The 19,460-nt window shown below is 42.3% G+C and overlaps 1 protein-coding gene across 25 annotated transcripts in view; it reads right to left on the bottom strand.

Moving 5' to 3' along the window:
* Window positions 1-6,840: 6,840 nt before the first annotated feature.
* MICAL3 (microtubule associated monooxygenase, calponin and LIM domain containing 3) overlaps window positions 6,841-19,460 on the bottom strand; it is a 190,581-nt gene continuing 177,961 nt past the window's right edge. For 23 of the 25 annotated variants that reach the window (XM_044454993.1, XM_044455003.1, XM_044454998.1 and 20 more), the window contains 4 exons: window positions 17,877-17,942; window positions 14,613-14,712; window positions 13,369-13,442; window positions 6,841-13,269 (listed from right to left, as the gene is read on the bottom strand). In XM_044454993.1, coding sequence (XP_044310928.1) covers window positions 13,085-13,269; window positions 13,369-13,442; window positions 14,613-14,712; window positions 17,877-17,942 — 425 coding nt within the window. In that variant the 3' untranslated portion in view covers window positions 6,841-13,084. The remainder of the gene's footprint in view (window positions 13,270-13,368; window positions 13,443-14,612; window positions 14,713-17,876; window positions 17,943-19,460) is intronic. The other 2 variants (XM_044455005.1, XM_044454999.1) reach the window with 1 other exon arrangement.

Below are 19,460 nucleotides of genomic sequence, written 5' to 3' on the forward strand. Positions count from 1 at the left end.
TGGTTTGTTAATGATACCAATAATCCATCTTTGTCCAATTCTGATGACACAAGGAGGCACAGTCATGCCTTGAATATTCAGAAAATAGTTGGAATGTGCTGCAGAGATCATGCAAACCTCGCCACTGCCTTCTTGTCTCTGCTAAGGAAAGATCGCAAGGTATTTCAAAACTGTCCCATAGTCTGCAAGGCAAGGGACATGCCACCATCCACGTGACGGCGGCCTGAAACTCCCATCAGCTCTGTAGACAGCATAGCCAGTGCCGAGGGGAGTGATGGTGAGAGTTGCAGTTCAGCAGCATAGGAAGAACCACATGTTCCCCATCCTTGTTACTTTTAATAGATTGCGATAGAAAATAAAACTGATTTTGTCTCTGGGTGCTTCACCTTAGGAAAGCACGAGTGCCTTATAACATGGCAATTTTAGAAGAGTGAGTTATTTGAGTTTTTGGGCTTCCCTACTGTCCAAAAGTTTCATCTAGCAGAAGCATGGATGAATAACACACAGCTCTTAACATTGAGAAAATTTCCCGACAGCTTCCTCCGTTAAAGTGAAACCAACAGCTGTTTTATATTTTTCTGAACTGAAAATATGTAAGCCTCACCCACTGTATGAATCACATTCTATCTTATCTTTCCACCAAGAACTGCAGGAGAGAACATATGATTGATTCCTCCCATCAAATATGTAATCTCCTGCGGTAATAAGGCTGAGTGACGTGCTTCATGACTAAACAGGAATTAGAATTCAGGTCGTTCCCAACACTCTTAACCACTATACCAGGCTGGCTTTCACAGACTTGGCTAAGTGGGTAGTGTTCTTGCTTTTGCCTTTGTTTTGTAGAGCTACCACAACTTTGAATGATTACATGAACAAGGAGACATTTTGAGCAAAACTGTACATATAAAGGAAACTTGGGCTCCATGACCCCACATTGACTTTTTAATGCAGAACTGGACAGCATTTGCAAGGAGGAACTCAGGGAAATCAGGAGTGCTTAACCAATCCCGTGCCCATTGAATCCCCTACATCTTGAGTATTTAGACCCATTTTAATTGGGATTTTATCCAGGATATGCATCCAGGACTGCTTTGGTTCCATTGGTAGATGACCTACATTATTAAGTGGATGGACAAGGACTGGGAAATGTAGACATACTAGTTTTTTGACTCGATTGGTGCTTTTGATACCATTGACCATGTATACTTCTGGACCATTCTGTGAGATAATGGCCTTGAGGGCACTGCACTGCAATGCTTTTGCTCCCCTCCATGGAGACATTGTCCTAGTGGCATGGTAGGCTTCACTAGCATGGTCACTGGCATCCTGTCTCGCAGGGTTCTGGGTTCCCTGTTATTTAACATCTACATGAAACTGCTTGGAGAGGTCCTCCAAAGCTTTGGAGTGAAGTGCCATCAATACACCTATGAGACCTGGCTCTGTTGCTTTTTGTTATCTGACTACATGGAAGCATCCGAGACTCACCAGAGTTCAGTAATGGGCTACATGAGGGTGAACAAGTGAAATCAAATTCAGTGAAGTGTTTTGGTCAGTAGAAAGCATGGCTCAGGAACAGGGCTGGTCCTCCCATAAAATGGGATAAAGGCCACCCCAGGTGGTGAAGCAGGAGAACCAAGTAGCAGATTGCATGCTCTCCTCCACCAAGAGGAGGCCCCCATGGCGGGACTACTGGGTGGGCTGTGGAAGGCCGCACCAACTGCTCTCCCATTGTGATGCTTGCCACAGTGAGTGACAGGAGCCGAAAGGGCTTTCTAGGCCTGTTGCCCATCCTTGTACTTGCCACAGGGAAAAGGCAATCAGTGGGGCTACCTGGAACTGCAATCCCCTCTTTGGCTTGCCCTGCTGATCCTCTCAGGGCAATCCAGAGGGTGGGTAGGCTGGCAGTATGCATTGGCCTGGCTCTGAGGCAAGGGAACAATGCTCCATTAATTGCAATTGTTTTTTCTTATTTTTTCAGATGTCATCAAATTTCTTTTTAACCTGAGATCTGCTGCTTCACACATATCATGATGGTGTGTAGCTATCCCATATTCACGTGATACCTGTTGGTTTGTTGTCATTGTGCACTGTTTGACTTATGGTGATCCTATCACTGAGTGCTCTCCAGGATGTCCTGCCTCCACAACCCTGTTCTGCTCATGTAAACTGGCTGCAGGCAGGGACCTGAACCTCATGGCAGCATTTCATGCAAGCAACAAGTATGGCCAGTCCTTGAGACTGTGTACATCCAAGAAGTATTGATGCCCAGCGGTTAATAGAAGGGACGCCACACTCACTGCACTGATGCTTCACTTTGTGAAGGGCTGCTGATGAAGTACAGTTGGAACACTGTAATGGAAAGGAAGTGTATTAGACACACTCAGTTCTGTTAATTAAAAAGTGCCCACCCACCCCCAAAATGTGGCATTCCCCCCAAAAACTCATTCCAAAACCCTGAGTTTTGTGTCACCTCGTGCAAATTTGTACAGATACATCTAGTGAGGATTCTTCACACTCACAAAGACAGCATAAAACTATTCTGCAGTTTTCCTCATATCCTGGATAGTAAAATGTATGGGACATTCCTGCAGTCACCATCCAGTTAAAACAATCTAACTGTGCAAGTGGGGGCCTGCCTACCCTGGTTCCAGTAATATTGAAGAATGTCAAAAGCTAGCCTATGTGTCAGGTTTCCCTCCAGTTTTTACAGCAAAAGACAACTGGTGAACATCCTCAGTACTGCTGTGCATTTTGTGCCTCAGGGCTCAGTTAAACTCTCTTGAGTGAGTCACCTACTAAGCAGTCATAACCACAAATGCTTACTATTTCCATTTAAACAAAAAGTAAAACAGGAGTGAAGCTGGCTGAGTTTTAGTTGCATTCCCATGAAATCCATGGTAAAGTTTGATGTTGCTTTGTAGCAGAAACCCCGAGTTTTGTGCCACTCATCAGATGTACAGATGCATGACACATCCTGTTGGAATCCCTAGTGACGATGTCAAAACCAACACTGTTGTGGAAAATTCTGGTATAGGATCCCAGAGAATGCTGAATTTTGGCAGCATCCCTCTCATTACCCTTGTAGGTTTTGCATAAGAGGCCTGTATGTCCTGAAAGCTAACCCTGCATAGCTGTCCAGACAGTTGGCAGCATCCCAACTACCAGAAAAATGTGCAAATCTGGCCCAGCTGTGGATTGTAGCATCAATCCAAAAACCACATATTTTGTGCTAATTCATACATGATGATTATTCCCAAGATGCCTAGTGTTGTGCTAGGCACCTTATAAATGTGATTACTGCCAACCTAATTCTGTACTCAAGTTTTAATCTCAGCAATCATCACATAATTGTTTCCTTAAAATGGCCAAAATTCTATGTTGTACCACCACCTACTGGCCAGAGGAAGACCAGGTGGGACTCCTAGAGTAGCTCTGACCTAGAATCATCTGTGAAAATGGTCAAGTCCCCCAAATGGTCAGAGCTGGAATCTGTCGCTTTGTAACTTGAGCCCATCATTCTTGCAATCTGGGATGATCAAGAATAGATCCTCCCCTTCCTCTTTGTGACAGCCTTTCAAGTACTTGTAGAACACCATCTCCCCTCAGTCTTCTCTTCTCAAAAGCTATACATACGCAGTTATTTTACTCTCTCCTCATAGGGCTTTGCTCCAGTCCCTGGATTATCCTTGTTGTCCTTCTCTGAACGCTTTCCAGCTTGTTTGTATCTTTCTTACACTGTATACACAGCACTCCACAGTGCCAGTGCTAAGTAAAGAGGAACTAGTATTTCATGCAATTGTGAAGTGATGCTTCTATTAATGCAGCCTAAAATAGCATTTGCTCTTTTTGCAGCCATATCACACTGTTGACTCATATTCAGTTTGTGATCCACAACAATCCCAAGATCCTTCTCACTTGGAGTATTGTTGAGCCAAGGATTCCCCATCTTGTAATGATGCATTTAGTTTCTTGTTTGTAGGTGCAGAACTTTGCATTTATCCCTACTGAATTTCGTTCTGCTGCTTTGCTTTCAGTGCTCTGACCTATCAAGATCACCTTGTTTTGGTCTTTCAGGGTATTAGCTATTCCACCCAGTTTTGTCATCTGCAGATCTAATCATCGCTCTTTGCACTTCCTCATCCAGATCACTGTGCCCAGGACTGAAGCCTGCTGTCTGAAAAGGTGCCACTGATGAGCACTGTTTGAGTTGGATTCTGTAGCCAACTGTGGTTCCACCTGATAGTTGTTCCATGTAGCCCATTTTTAGCTAGTTAGGATATCATGGAAGACACTGTCAAAAGCTTTGCTAAAGTCAAGATAGATTATGCTCACAGCATTCCCACAGCCCATCACAGAGGTGATCCCATCAAACAATGAAATCAGACTAGTCTGGCAGGTTTTGTGTTGGCTTCTAGTAATCACTGCATTATTTTCAAGGTGTATGCAGACAGACTGCTTTGTAATCTGAGAGTTCCATGCTCATGAATGATGCCTAAATAAATAAATAAAATAATGTGCTCTAGCATTTTCCCTGGGATTGATGTCTGACTGGCATGCAGTCCTCAGGTTCTCCTTTTTTGAAGCTAGGAACAACATCAGCCCTTCTCCATTCATCGGGCCCTTCCCCATCCTCCATAATTTCTCAAAGATAATAGACAATTGTTCTGAGAGTTCTTCTGCCAGCTCCTTTATGACTCTAGGATGGAGTTCATTGGCCCCTAAAGATTTGCGCACATTCATTATTGGGTCCTCAAATTATTAGTGCTGCTGGAGTAGATATGTAGATTCCAGCAACACTGTTAGGAGACAGAAAAAAATCCAACGGGAATGCTGGGAGTTGGGTTTTTTTTCTATCCAACATACATAGGTTTGCACCCATTTAGTATCTAATAACTCAGGGTCATCTGAGGGTCTGATGAAGGGTCATCTAATGAAACTGGTCAATTCAAAACAAATGACAGGAAGTACTTTTTCACACAACACTTAGTTGGCCTACAGAATTCACTACCATAAAACGTGTTGCCATTCATTTGCATAGTTGGTTTTAAAAAGGGATTAGACAAATTACTGGAGGAAAAGACAGTGGCTAGCAGTCAGGATGGCTGCATAATGTCTCCAGGATCAGAAGCAGCATGCCTCTAAAAAGCAGTTGTGGAAGATATCACCAGGAAAAGGCTACCTCTCATGACATCATGGGCTTCCCAGAGGTGCCTAGTTGGCCACTGTTGGAAAAGGAATACTGGGCCAGATAGGCTTTGAATCTGTTCCAGCAAGGATCTTCTTAGGTTCTTAAATGTTCAGGGAAATGACATTACATACAAAATCCAAGAGAAAAGGAAGATTAAGATGTGTAGTAGTGTCTTTGTTACAATCTGGAAACATTCCTTAGGGACAAAAGAATGTATTTCTATCAATAATAATTCATGGAATTCACTGCCCCAAAGTGTGGTGATGGCCATTAACTTAGAAGACTTCAAAAGGGGAAATATAGGCAACGTCCAGAAACAGAAGTGGTCTCTTCCTGAATAAACATGAAAATGCTGTTGCCCCCGGTCTAATTTCTGGGCTTCCTTGAAGCATCTGATAAGTCATGGTGGGAAGTAGTAGATGGGTCTCTAGTTTCAGTTGGGATTCTCAGTGCTTTGAGTCAAGGCCCATGTAGGCAACCATTTCCCAAGAGGTAACTTGTCAATGTGTTCAAATGACTACTTAGAAAGCTGATCATCTTGCCATGAGGAGAATTCTACTCATCTCCTGCATTGTGAGATTTCCATTTAGGTGTGTAAGCATGTTAACATTCTCCTAAGCAGTTGTCAGTATGACACAGGCAACGTTGTTGTTGTTGTTAGTTGCGAAGTCGCTTCTGACCCATCACAGCCCCATGGACAACATTCCCGTAGGCCTTCCTGTCCTCCACCATCCCCTGGAGTCCACTTAAGCTCACACCAACTGCTTCAGTGACTCCATCTAGCCACCTCATTCTCTGCCGTCCCCTTCTCCTTTTGCCATCTATTGTTCCCAGCATTAGGCTCTTCTCCAGGGAATCCTTCCTTCTCATTAGGTGGCCAAAGTATTTGAGTTTCATCTTCAGTATCTGGCCTTCTAAAGAGCAGTCAGGGTTGATCTCTTCTAGGACTGACTGGTTTGATCTCCTTGCGGTCCAAGGGACTCGCAGGAGTCTCCTCCAGCACCACAATTCAAAGGCCTCAATTCTTCGGCGCTTAGCCTTCCTAATGGTCCAGCTTTCACAGCCATACTTTGCCACTGGGAAAACCATAGCCTTGACTATATGCACTTTTGTTGGCAGGGTGATGTCTCTGCTTTTTAGTATGCTGTCTAGATTTGCCATAGTTTTCCTCCTAAGGAGCAAGCGTCTTGGCTGCAGTCACCATCTGATCTTGGAGCCCAGGAAAATAAAATCTGCCACTACCTCCATTTCTTCCCCATCCATTTGCCTGGAAGTGAAAGGACCAGATGCCATGATCTTAGTGTTCTTAATGTTGAGTTTCAAGCCAATTTTTGTGCTCTCCTCCTTCACCTGCATCAAGAGGCTCCTTAGTTCCTCTTCACTTTCTGCCATGAGAGTGGTATCATCTGCATATCTGAAGTTGTTGATATTTCTCCTGGCAATCTTAATTCCAACTTGTGATTCATCTGCTTAAGCAAATAGTTTAATGCACACTATGGCAAGTTACTATTGATTGTACTGACCCAGTACAAATGATTGTACTGACCCAGGTAAACAATATGAATCATCATTTATGACTGAGCTGAACCAAAGAGCAGAGCACGCCTTCAAATGTGCTGTTTATGTGAAATGTGAAACAAATCAAACTTTGGTAAGAAAAAAATTAATGACTTTTATTTTTTTTCCTTTTTCCTTTTAGTTTCGTTGGTGACCTGAGGTGCTAAAATCTCAACACCAACAAAGCAAGTGTGCATAAGAACGTACAGAATGAAATGCAACCATATGGAAAGTAAAAGGAAGTGGGTACGTTTTAGACATGAAATGGTACAGTACACAAATTTCTGTTACACTGCACACACACCAGTAAAACAGTCTGAATATCAGAGTTCCCAACTGTCCCAAGGGGAAGATACCACATTAAATCCCTTCATTGGGACTGGATTTCACATACATACTTCTATATATTAAAAATTATATTACTGTAATGCCATAAGAACATGACATTCCCCAATACTTTTAGTGACATTCTCATTTGCTCATCTACCTTGCTTGTGAATTCCCAGTACAAGTGCCCCAGCGGCAGAAATAATTAGAAAAAACTCTGCCATCTTATTATGCATCAAGAGATTCCCTCCCCTACCTCAAACAGGCTGTTTCATGATTTATTTAAATTATTATTGCAAACAACAACAGTCCCAACTTAGCAATTTTTTAAAAAAACACAAGGTTGGAAAACTTATACACTACGTTCCTCTGAAGAGTCTAAATGTAAACGTTCTGTTAAATACATTTTCTTAAATCAAAATGAAGGGAATAGCCAGTTGGGTGTGGGTCAACTTTTTTTGCCTTAGAAAAAATTGCAGTCATGCAACTTTAGACATAATTGTGGATTTTCAAGATGTTATTGATCTAGATGTACTTAAAAAAAGAGTTAAAAACCCAGAGGGTGCAACAAGTGTGCTTGTTATTTCTGCATTAGCACCAAGTCCTACATCAAAGGCCAGATACTGCATTTGACAAACAAACGAACCTGACTGATGGCAAGTTTGAACACAGTGGACAGAAAGTATTACAGGAAGTGCTTAAACAGTGGAAGAGGAAACACAATCCTTCCTTTTGGGGCTACCATCAGCTACAGAAAGCCCGTCTAGTCTATGCATCTAGTAATATGGGAGTTTTAGCTGAGCTACTGAAGTTCCAGGGGCAGAATTTCACCATTTGAGAGAGAGGTAGTTCTCATTTCATTGCTGGGAAAGAAAGATCGTTTATCTGATTGGGGTCAATTCTCTTCACAGTGAACAATTCAAAGCACAAGAAGGTATCCTCATGTCAACCATGCAAAGGGTAAGCAATATTCTCAATTCTATAATAACTGCTTCAGGCACAGCAGAAATGTCCATGTATTTTACCCCTTGTATACAAGGAATGGCAGACACCAAATTAAACCAACAAGAGCTGTACAAGACTAGCCCATCCTAGACAAAGGGAAACTTACTTTCCATTCTCCCTCTTTTTAACCTTCCCTTGTTGAAGCTTGAGGAGCATTGAGAATGTTGATCTTCCATTAAGACAATTTAATGCCACATATGCATTTCTACCTTTCCAATTTCTTAATATTCAACAAATGTCATATATAATAGTCCTCTGGCATCTAATTTTAAAGTCACCCTCTGGCTTCTAAGAAAGCTGCTCTTCTAAATAACCTTAGGTATTATTAGCCCAGTCTTGGTATTTCATGATCCTTTTATGATTTCATGGGTTTTAAAACATTTCTCCTTTTTTCCAGTGCTCCTGTAAGCACTCTGAGATTGCTTTCCATGCACACAACCCATATGTTTAACCTTGGGTTTTAGCAACAAAATTGCTCAATTTCCTCAAATGGCCATTATGATCAAAACAAGATTTTTGTGACTTTGCCTGACTGATCTATGAGGAAATACCAGCAATTTCCCTATTTTATTTCTCTAGTTCAAAATTTATTACTGAAGGGGGTGCCATGAGTGCCTAATTCTGAACTGCCGGAGGAATGAAAACAGCTGCTTAGAGGATGTGTTTTTCTCTCCACATCCCTCAAAAAGGTCAGTTTTAAAAATGAAGCCTAACATGTTTGGAAATTTGCTCCAGTAAGTCAAGGTGACTGAGATGCCAATTTAGCAATTCCTTTTTTGGGGGGTGGGGAAGGAACCTGTAGATAACAGCAGACTGCGTCTTTGATACTGTGAGTAACACCAGCATTATGCAAAATATAATGGAGGGAGTGGGGAGGCAGGCCAGTGAACTTTGTGATGGTAGACCAAAGTTGCCATTCTTTGTGGTTTGAATTTCTTTTACATTTATAGCACCCACTTCTGCAAACATGAATATTGCCAATAGATAACAGACAAAAATGAGGACAGAAATAAGTGAGAACTGAGAGGCTAAAATGAGCCTCTATCAGAGAAAACAGGAACACTAAAGAAATTTACATTTAGGTTTCAGGAAACAGATTTAGAAATCCTGATCTCTTAAGTTTTTTTTTCTCAAAAGCCTTTCACCTCCTAATGCATGACAATGCAGGAAGGGCACTAAAAGTTACTTATCAGAATAGCTAGATGAAGAAATAACCCTCAGTTAAAAGATGAAGCACATGACACAGCTTTTGAAGAGAAAAACCAGAATATTTCAGTGCAAGAAAAGTTCCCAGGAAGGGTTGCAACTTTAGTGTGGATTCACTAAGATGAATTCCAAAGGGTTCACCATAGTAATTCTAGGAACATTCCTATTCTATTCTAAGGCAAGGATATTCAGATCTCATGAATGTCAAACTTTTATGGATAGCAGACCTGTTTTTGCTTTCCTGATGGATCATTTAATAGGAAGATTTGGCTGGAACCTTTGACTAGCCACCACAATATTAAAAGCTATTGACTTTTTTTAAGTAGCAGGAAGCATCAGATATCCTTTCATACCATCACCTGCTGAAAAGAAGCAAAATGTTGAGCCAAGTAATCATCTTAATTATAGATGGAAGAGATGAAAGTTCAAAGTGAAGGCAGCCACCAGGGATAAGTATTAATTTACCCAGCTGAGTAAATAGGGAAGTAATTCTTTTCATATTTAAAAGCAAGTAGTATCTTTTTTCTTTTTAAAACATTTCTAGGAGGCCTCTCTGCATATAATGAATTAGGAGGAAAGGGTACGTAATTTTTTCCTACCTTTTATAGCTCTGAGCTATAAAAGAATTTGATGGACTCCTGCTCAACATGATTACTGAGAAGTCTGGAAGAGGGAAAGATGCCCTCATTTCACTTCTCCTCTTTCTGGCCTAGATCTGTGGAAATTTTGCCAGAACTGCAACTGATTAGTGCTATTGTAAAGTTGTAATAGCTGGCCTCTGAATTTATTTTTTAAGCAGCGGTCTGTAAATGGAGTAAATGTCTATTACACTGATCATGTCTTTTAATCTTTTGGTTCTTATCTCACACGTATTGGATTTTGCCTAGACTTCTTCAGCTGTAAGAGACGGGGAAACTTTGAACATCAGGCATAGCTCCTCTCTTTCCTGTGGTGCACATGCAAGATAGCATGAAAAGGGAGGACAAATGCACCTGCTGAGCTTCTGTGTAAGGCACATGAAAGCTGTTCACAGGTGCTTTCAATTTGCCATATGAGAGCTAGACTAAGGACCCAAATGCGTGCACATAGGAGGCCCTTGCTGAAGGCTCATGTGCCTTGAACAAGAGAGGCCAGGGCTGCCCTTGCTCCTTTACTCACTGAGTAGCAGAGAGCATTTCAGCAGGTGTGGCATGCATGGCAACCTACACTAGCTGAAGGCTCCCCTCATTGCAACTGCGAAACCTGCAGGAGCAGCCCTGAGTTGTTCTCTATTTAGCTACCTATCTTGACAGTTTAAATAGCAGCAGGCTCTTGCTGGCTGAGAATGAGATGAACATATGCTCTGAAGTGACCCTTTTACAGTTTCCTGTACAGTTTAATTGCTACTCCTCCACAGTCATTATGTTCCTTTGAGAGTCAATTGCACAGCAGTCCAATCCTGAAGAAAGGCCTCTGCTGATGAAAGGCCGTATCAATTTCCACTTTCTTAAACAGAAAGTTGTAATCAAAGCTTCCTTTAAAACAGGGAGACGTACAGTCTTTTTCAGAGGTAGCTTCTGTCAACAACAGGATGGAAGACCTATGCACTGCCTCACCAGAATCTGGCTAGCAATTTCTGAAGTGCCATTACAGTCACTGGACTGACAGAACTCCTATGCTCTCAAGAACTATGCAGGGTTCAGTAGGAGCAAATTGTCTGGTTACATTGCTGCAATACCAGAGGAAATAGAAGTGGCTCAAATTCTCCTTTTTACAAATGATTATCAGAACAGGAACCTTGCTCTGTATTGAATCTGGCAAGCTAAGGTGCAACACAGGACTTATTTCAAAGACTGAGTTTCAACCCATCCCAAAACTGCCAATAGCTTTTTGAAGCAGTGGCAGCAGCTGCCACCACCCATGTGGATGAAAATCAGCTATATCCTTTTTTCTTTTCAAACTAAGACCAGAGTTTTGTTTTTTTTAATTGGGCCTTAAAGCCAGGACTAAAACGTCAAGAATGGAAAACTATGTAAGCTGAAGGTTGGCACATTTGAGAAAGACATGGCAAAGGATGCAGTGTGCTTATGAAACCTCTCAGCTGGTGATGGAGAAAAGTCTATTGTGTTATGTCGTATTTACTGTCGCACTGGAAGAGGGCCACCAGTTCCCTCCCTGATCCAACTAGGAGCAGGCCTGGGACAGAATCAATGGAATTTGTGCTAATCTTTCCCTTGGAGGCAGATACTATAGTGCCGGCGTGGTTTTTCTGTTTAATATGGGGGAAAGTGGCAATGCCACCATTTCATTACAAAAATCTCACAGCATTGGTTAAAATAAGCAACAGTTTTGTTAAGATTCAGGGAAAAGACAGAGACATGATGTGCACAAATTATATCTGTCATCACTTCTCAGATTCTGAGTCTTCCCCATAAAGATGCTGGAGTTGTTGAAAAAGGTATCTGCTTGGAAACCTTGTCTGCATATTTCTGTAGGCCTTCAACATGGTGCAGGAACAAGTCCAGAGTAGAATCAATTGCCTGGAATTTAAAAGCATCTCCTCTTCACGTCAAATATAATGTGTAACAGTAACACCGTTAATAAGTACTCTAATAAATAGATACTGGGAAAGGGAGACCAGCAAATTAAAAACAAACACAGAACCTGGGGAGGGGGGTGCAGCAGGCACACAGATTCACCACTCACTCGTCTGCTCACTTCTTAAAAAGGTACAAAACCAATTTTTCTTTCAAGTATTAAAAAATAAGTTAATGGACATTAAAGGATCTAAAGTGACTAAAGGGCAAGGACAGGTCTTTTGCTTCATTTCCAACGTGCAAAAAAGTAAAGAATAATCCTCCCAAGCCGTGAAGAACACAAACCCTCTGAACAGTTTTTGAGGGTCCAACTCTCGTGGGTTATGAAGGAATAGCATCCAAGAGCACCCACAAAATTCGTCTTAATAAACCTATTTTCATAATCAGCACTTTCCAGTGTCAAAATCATCACAAAGTTCAAAACAGAGCAGTCCAATGTCCACGAGGAAGGGGAAACAGTCCCTTTCAGTCCAGAGCACTGCAGGCAGGGAAGGGAAGGCTCACATGCTGGTCTTCTCTCAGAACAATGGCAACTTATGAAGGCTGCAGTGAAGACAGCATGTCTGCCTGGGCCTGTATCTTTTCTAGAACCATGAGGGGCAAGTATTTCAAGTCAAACAGCCTTCTAAGTTTCCAGTCCACTCTTTCTTCTCCATGCCCAGACAACAATGGCAGCTTCAGGCTTCTTTGGTGAGTAGAACCTTGAACATATACACAGTGTGCTCTGGAGTAGTGAGTGGTTTGCTCTCCCAAGGGCTGCTGCAGGGTAATGCTTCAGAAGAGAATGGCCACTTCTCTCCTTCGTATTTAAACAGACAAACAAACACAAGAATACAGCTAGCTCAGTAAATGCAAAACAGACACGCTACAGCCCACCTGGATTTGTTAAAGGGTTTTTAAAAAACAGAAACAAAACAGCAACAATAAAATAGTTTCTTCTTTTTAGCCTCTCTCAGAGAACACAAAAACTCAATGGCCTCTTGCATAGGTCCTTGAGGAAGGCACGCAACCTCAGGTCATTCTCTCTGGCTTGGGTCTGCAGAACTCATGCAGGACTCGGTGCCTGTAGAACCCAGCCCTCTTTGCAAGAAGCTTCTGGCTCAGGTGCTGTAAGAACCCTCAAGTGGCTCGTGCACCACCATGTCTCCTCCATTTGGGCAGCTCTGGCCAACTTGGCTTATGCCAACCAGACAATGTAGATCAGCAACTGAGCATGGGCTTAAGTTCAGGACCAGTTTAAGCTGAATCCTTTGGAAAGCATGACAGCCTCCAGGTCCTTGTCTTCTTCCTTCTCCCGGAGCCTCTGCTCTTCAAGGAGGGCCACGAGAGAATCTCTTTGCTCCACCACCTCAAGCATTTCATTCAGGATCCGTTTCTCTTCTGATAGCTCTTCATCTGTCTTTAGATGATCTAGAAAGAGAAAAGAAGTGGGAACGCAGGCCAACGAAGACTTCCATGCATTTACTTGGGGCTAACTAGTGGGAATGAGAGTACATCTGCCGAGCTCACCTTCGACTGCCATCCTCTCCCGAAGCTCTTGCTGTAATCGGCTTTGCCTGTCCTCCAGCTCCAGCTCCCGAGCACTGCAAGGTGGAAAGGAGAATGGGCATATTTCTGTTTTGCCAGAACTGCAAAACAGAACTCCAGTATGATTACCTCCATTTTGCAGATAATGGAGATACACAAAGATAATCTATGATTCTCTCATCCTAAAGCTGCCTAAGTGAACTTGTGGCTGTGATTTATGAACAGAAGACTCTTGAGCTTATATTAGCCTCTCCACTGCACTAGTTCTCTTGAAAGCTTGGGGGCCCATGCAAGAGAAATGACACTGGGGTGGTGGGAGGGACTGCACCACTGCAGCCTGGATGCTTTCTACATACAATACTGCTTGAAAACAGAAAACTAGTCTAGTCCAGAGGAAGAGGGCTTGAACTGCACCTGCCGGCTGTGCTGGGTTTTAATGTGAAGGGAAATTTTTAATGTAAGAGGGCATCTAAAACATGATGACCCCCATCTACACTCTGAAGTGCTACTGCCTGCTCCACCACCTTGGCTCCCTCTCTGCCACGTTGTCCTGTGGCATGGATAGCCTGGACCAAGTCAAGCCCTGCATGATCAGAAGCTTGTAGCAGAGCCTGATGGGAAAGTGTGCTGAAGACTGCTGGGAATGCTGACTACATAGGAAGCCGCTTTATCCTGAATCAGGCCACTGGTGTACCTAGTCCAGTATTGCCTACTCCCAGGGGGCCTCAAGTCCAGCAGTCAAATCTGCCCTGAGATGCCCCTCACCTCTTCCCTGACCACCAATCATTCAGTAGTTTCCCAGCTTTTGTGCTGTTTCCTCCCTTGTTTAAGAGGCTGAGATGTCTCTCCTAAGGCTCAGTTATCAGTGGTAAGAGCTTTAAGCTAATATGTATTGGTCTTTTTGGTCTGCACCCATTACTGGAATGCAGCCCTTGATAACATTTTCAAAATGGAATTTGTCTGCATCCCTCCTCTAGTCTAACTGGGAGAAAGTCTCATGTAGGGGCCTTTCTATAATATGTGAACCTTTCATTTATCTCTTTCAAAGGAGATCTTCTACTACAGGTCTTTATCGGACAGCATTAAGTCTCCCATCTGCTCAACATCTGCACGGCCAAGGTGCAAGCAAACAGTAGCTCTATGACAGTTTGCCTGTCTCAAAGCAGGCACCTTCGTGTTTGCTGTGCTGTAAGTTCCTGCTGTGCAGAAAGTCACTGCTTACTCACAATATCATCAGCTCTGACTCATAGCGCACCAGGGCATTCTTATCCTGCACCAGCTTGAACCATTCTTGCATCAGCTTGGGGTCATCCTTCTTCCCCATGCCTGCCGAGAGAAGAATCTGGGTCAGCTTTCAGACAGACCTGCTGCCATTTCCACAAGCCCAACAGGCAGGCAGGAACAAAATGGAAGGGGGCAAAATGTGCAAAGAAAGCCAAGGAAGATGCTGCCAGAGCACTCGCATCAGATCTCAGTTTGCCTACAGTACACAGAAAGGAGGGTCACCTCCTGTAAAAAAAATCTCCACTGCAGCCATGCATCCTGAATCTATCTTCCCATGCTCCTCCCACATCTGGGTTAAAGAGTTGAAACTACAGTATGCTACACAGTATTTTTTGTTTGTTATTTTTTTTAGTTTAGATAATTTCAGACATTTCAACACAGCTTTGGATTAGGCCGATGCAGCCAAAACGCCAAGTGATGCTTTTTCTTTTATAATTTTTCATGATGGCAATTAGATTTATGGGTTCTCAAATGCATCAGAAGCTTTCATGCCTACTCACTCAATTGTCAATTTGACCTATGACTAACAAGTGATTAGTGGACATGCCAGAGTATGAATTGAGTACTAGTATCTCCTTGTGGGACTGTTTCAGGACAGATGTTAGCCATCTATAGGTTAATATGCCCCATAACAGTTAGGGAGTCCTGCACAGAATGCTATTTTTTTCTGTAAGGCCTTCTACATTACCTTAATGACTGAAAGCAACTAGTTCCTGATCTCTACACCAATATGTTTCCTTTTTCTTTGCTTTATCACTCATACCAAGTTGATCTGCCTCAATGGCCCCTCACTTTTTAGAATATATATATATATACAAGTCTTCTGAAGTATAAATACATCTACTGTCAAGTGCAGTTTCACCAGCTCAAGTCTAGACTTCCATGATCAAATGACATGAGAAGAAAACCTGAATTTGCTAATATAAAAAGCAGGAGAAAAGTATTTCATTCAAAGCTTAGTTGAAAACCAAACCTACCTGCAGTTAGTAAGTCTAACAGCTAAGCCTGATGTGAAATACACAGCATAGGTATCTTATGTTTGTCAGGTTTTCTACATTGTCAAGAGCTACATCCACAACTCATATCTACTAAGTCACAATAGGAGCTTCTCACAGGAAACACCTTTTAGGCTTGAATTCCTTGTAAGCCATCCAGAGACTTTTTTAGTAATGGATGGCATAGAAAAACCTTAAATAAATAAAATAAAATGAATTCTGAAAATCAGTTCAAATGGCAAGTGAAGCCCTGGCTTGTATTCCTGATTATGAGGCTTGGCCCAATGACTGTGGGCCCAGGGCATTTAGTGGCTAAATATTCTGTGCACTAAGAGTATTTCAGTATCACCATAAGCAAAGTTGTCCATTTTTTAAAAAGACTGAATCACTTAGGAACCTAGTATGTGGAAATTCCACTGTCAAGTTCTTAATCACCACCATCTGCCACATTAATTCCTCATTTTCATACATACCACAGACAAGTTCTCAACTGATATGAACCCACGTTCTGAGGAGGACCAAGGTCTATAATGCAAAATCTTTGATTATTGATGGGTAATTGGCATATATCTATATTAGAAATTGCTCTGGTTATTCCAGAAAGAACTCATTGTGGAGTAATAAGATGTGATACACTCCCGAAGCATTTTAATCTGCTCTGGTACCATAAAAAGGTAAAGGTTTCCCCTTGACATTAAAGTCCAGTCATGTCTGACTCTAGGGGGCGGTGCTCATCTCCATTTCCTAGCTGAGGGAGCCAGCATTTGTCCGTAGACAGTCTCCTTGGTCACGTGGCCGGCATGGCTAAACACCGAAGTGCACGGAACACTGTTTACCTCCCCACCAAAGTGGTACCTTTTTATCACTTGCATTTGCATGCTTTCGAACTGCAAGGTTGGCAGGAGCTGGGACGGAGCACTCACCCCATTGTGCTGATTTGAACTGGCAACGTTTTGATCAACCAGCCCAGCAGCACAAACCACTGCGCCACCTGCATCTCTGGTACCATACCTAATTTTCAATCAAGGTGTGGCACTCTTTGCCCAGGTGTTTTGCTTGTATATCTTCTTGGATTTTATATGTAATTCCCCAGTTATGTCTGAGTGGAGGTGCTTGCCATTCTTAGATGACTGAAATTACACCAGTCAATCTTCCCTGCTTGGAAAGTTTTTTTACCCAAGGTCTGTTCTAAAGGTTCTCGGTAGTTGCTTCCATTCCTCATTCTCCCAGCTTCTTGTCCTCTAAAACACTAGAACAAACTATAATCCTAACCCATTACAGATCCTGGTTGTCCATGGCTATGCCTAGCCATGGCTCAGCTCTAATTATGCCTTTCCAAGCATCTCTGCACAAGGTGCCCTCATAGCCAAGGTGGAAAGAGAGACGAAGCTTACACATGCAGATGCCCAGTATGGTGGAGCCATGAAAAGCACTGGGAAGTCTCCCCACCCTTTCCACTGTTAAGGTTATCAGAGACAAGCTTCTTAGCAAAACAGCCAAATACATGTTACTACTGACCTATAAAAACTTGTGTTCATTTGTTTCATTTATTTCTGTGACAGCCAATGAGCCAAGGGAGACGGTAGGGGTGGGGAGGGAGGGTGAACATTTGATGAAAGCGCACCATGGAAAGCAGATACAGTGGTTAGCAGAAGTTACACACAGCAGTCACATTCCGTCCCTTTCCCCCATGCCCTGGGAAATAAAAACTTCATAATGGGAAACTAGGTCCATCCAGGATAATATCAAGAATATGCTTAAGAAGATACAGACTACAGGAGACTAGTCTGTACTATGGTCAGTAAGGAGGCTGCCTTTTCAAAGTCACAGGAACTTGGGAAACCAGTTGCAAAAGACACAGTATTCCTTTAATCCACAAGAATGCTTTCTCTTCTTTTAAAGGAAAGAGATTCACCTCCACTTCTGCAGAGATCCCTTTGAGAAATTCAAACACCAAACAGAAGCTTTAGGTTGTGACACTGTTGCCACCATCTCAGAAACTGCCCTCACCCCCACAATGCGCAACTGCAAAAGGGATACTGTACCTTTAAGATATTGCCAGACACACTTCATAACAGGATTGAGATGATGGGAAGAAAGGAAAAGTTTGGCAGTGAACCACTTGCTATTATCTCTAGCTGACTAGAATCTCTATGGCAATCTTACTGTGGTCTGGAAAGCAGATGGAGGGAATGCAAGAAATTACATTACCTTCGTGGGCACAGCAAGGGCAGAAGGAGAGAGGTCTACGGCGTGGTGTCCCGGCATTGGGCTCAACTTCAATAGGACCAAAGATGGGAGAGGAAGAAGGGAAAGGCAAAGGACATTGGAAGTGGAGAGGAAGAGAGGAGGAGAAACAGGGTGAAAATAAACAGACAAGCAAAAGGACAAAAAAGCACAAGAGTGAGAAAGAAAGGAAACAACAAGAAGAAAGTAGAAAAGAAAAATAATACGAGAAATGGAGAAGCAGAAACAAGGGGAGCAGTCTACAGATGGAACATCCCTCGTCAACATGAGCAATGGAGAAGAGCAGACTGTGGCGCTGAGAGGGAAAACAGTGTGGGCCAGAAAAGTTACTGGGAACAAGAAAAACTGCCAAGATTTGACATTTCTTGTCCATGCAGATTTTTCATCCTAACTGACACATGTAGGCAAGAGGTCAAAACACAGAGAAGGGTGGACAATATTAGGTTACTAAAAATGAGGAGAGGAAACATCTTTAAGCTTAGCTTGGGTTTTCAAAACCTGGGTATTCTGTGTGTCCTTTTGTGATGGGGGCAATTAAATGGATTGATCATAGAAAACACCGCATGTTTAGAAAACAAACGCATCTTACAGCAAAAAAGGAGGACCAACTGCCTGTTTTCAGAAGACAGCTCATCAAATATTAAATATGTTGGGTTTGGTTCAAAGGATTCCTCCATCTGTGGAAAAGACAACTTCCATTTGCAGAGGAAACCTTTGGCTCCAACCCATTATTGTGATATGTAATGTACAATGTATTTGAGAATAAGACGGTTGACACAATGACTATGGAGAAAGTGGCTGCCAATAAGCTTCTTGTATTACTATAAAAAACACTAAAGTTTCTGGAATTCTGTCATAATGGAAATGAGACTATTAATATCTTTGCAGATCACTCAGCAGTGTACATCTTGGCCATAGCTTTTTCCCATTCGTGTGAAAGGCAAATAGATCCAATCTCTAAGCAAGGTCTCCATATATATGGTATCCTGTATAGTTTTTTTTTTTTAATTCCTGGATCATCCAGTGGCAAGGGTAGGTAGAAAATTGTGGAATATGTGCCACTGATATGTACAAGGAATCTTTTAAAAAGCTTGGGTGTGTGCCAGTAATAGTTAGCCATATCACAGTTTAGCAAGAAGTATATTTTTTCCCTGAAGAAAAAGAGGAAGTATATGTCTCACTTTTAAATGCTCGAAAGCAACTTTTCCCAATGTTGGATTCCCAAATGCAGTTGAACTATAATCCCTAGCATCCTTCATCCTTGACCGTTCTGGGTATAGAGGATGACAATAGTCCAATAGCATCTAGGAACCCATTGTTGGTGGAGGCCACTCTGAATTTTTGCATGTGTAAGAGTGAATTACTCAACAATGGTACAGCCCACCCTCTATGATACTACTTGCATATTAGTATGTTCTAAGGATGCCTCTAAACTGACAAATGGCAAGCCCAGGGCAGTAATCCATACAAAGGAAGCCTCTTGTATGGGTGGATACTTTGAGTTTCCAGCAAACATTATTTAGTTCCAGTAAATATTATTGTCAGTTT

Source organism: Varanus komodoensis, unplaced genomic scaffold (genome assembly GCF_004798865.1).
Source record: "Varanus komodoensis strain SLA01 unplaced genomic scaffold, ASM479886v1 scaffold8, whole genome shotgun sequence".
In the NCBI taxonomy this organism is placed as follows: domain Eukaryota; kingdom Metazoa; phylum Chordata; class Lepidosauria; order Squamata; family Varanidae; genus Varanus; species Varanus komodoensis.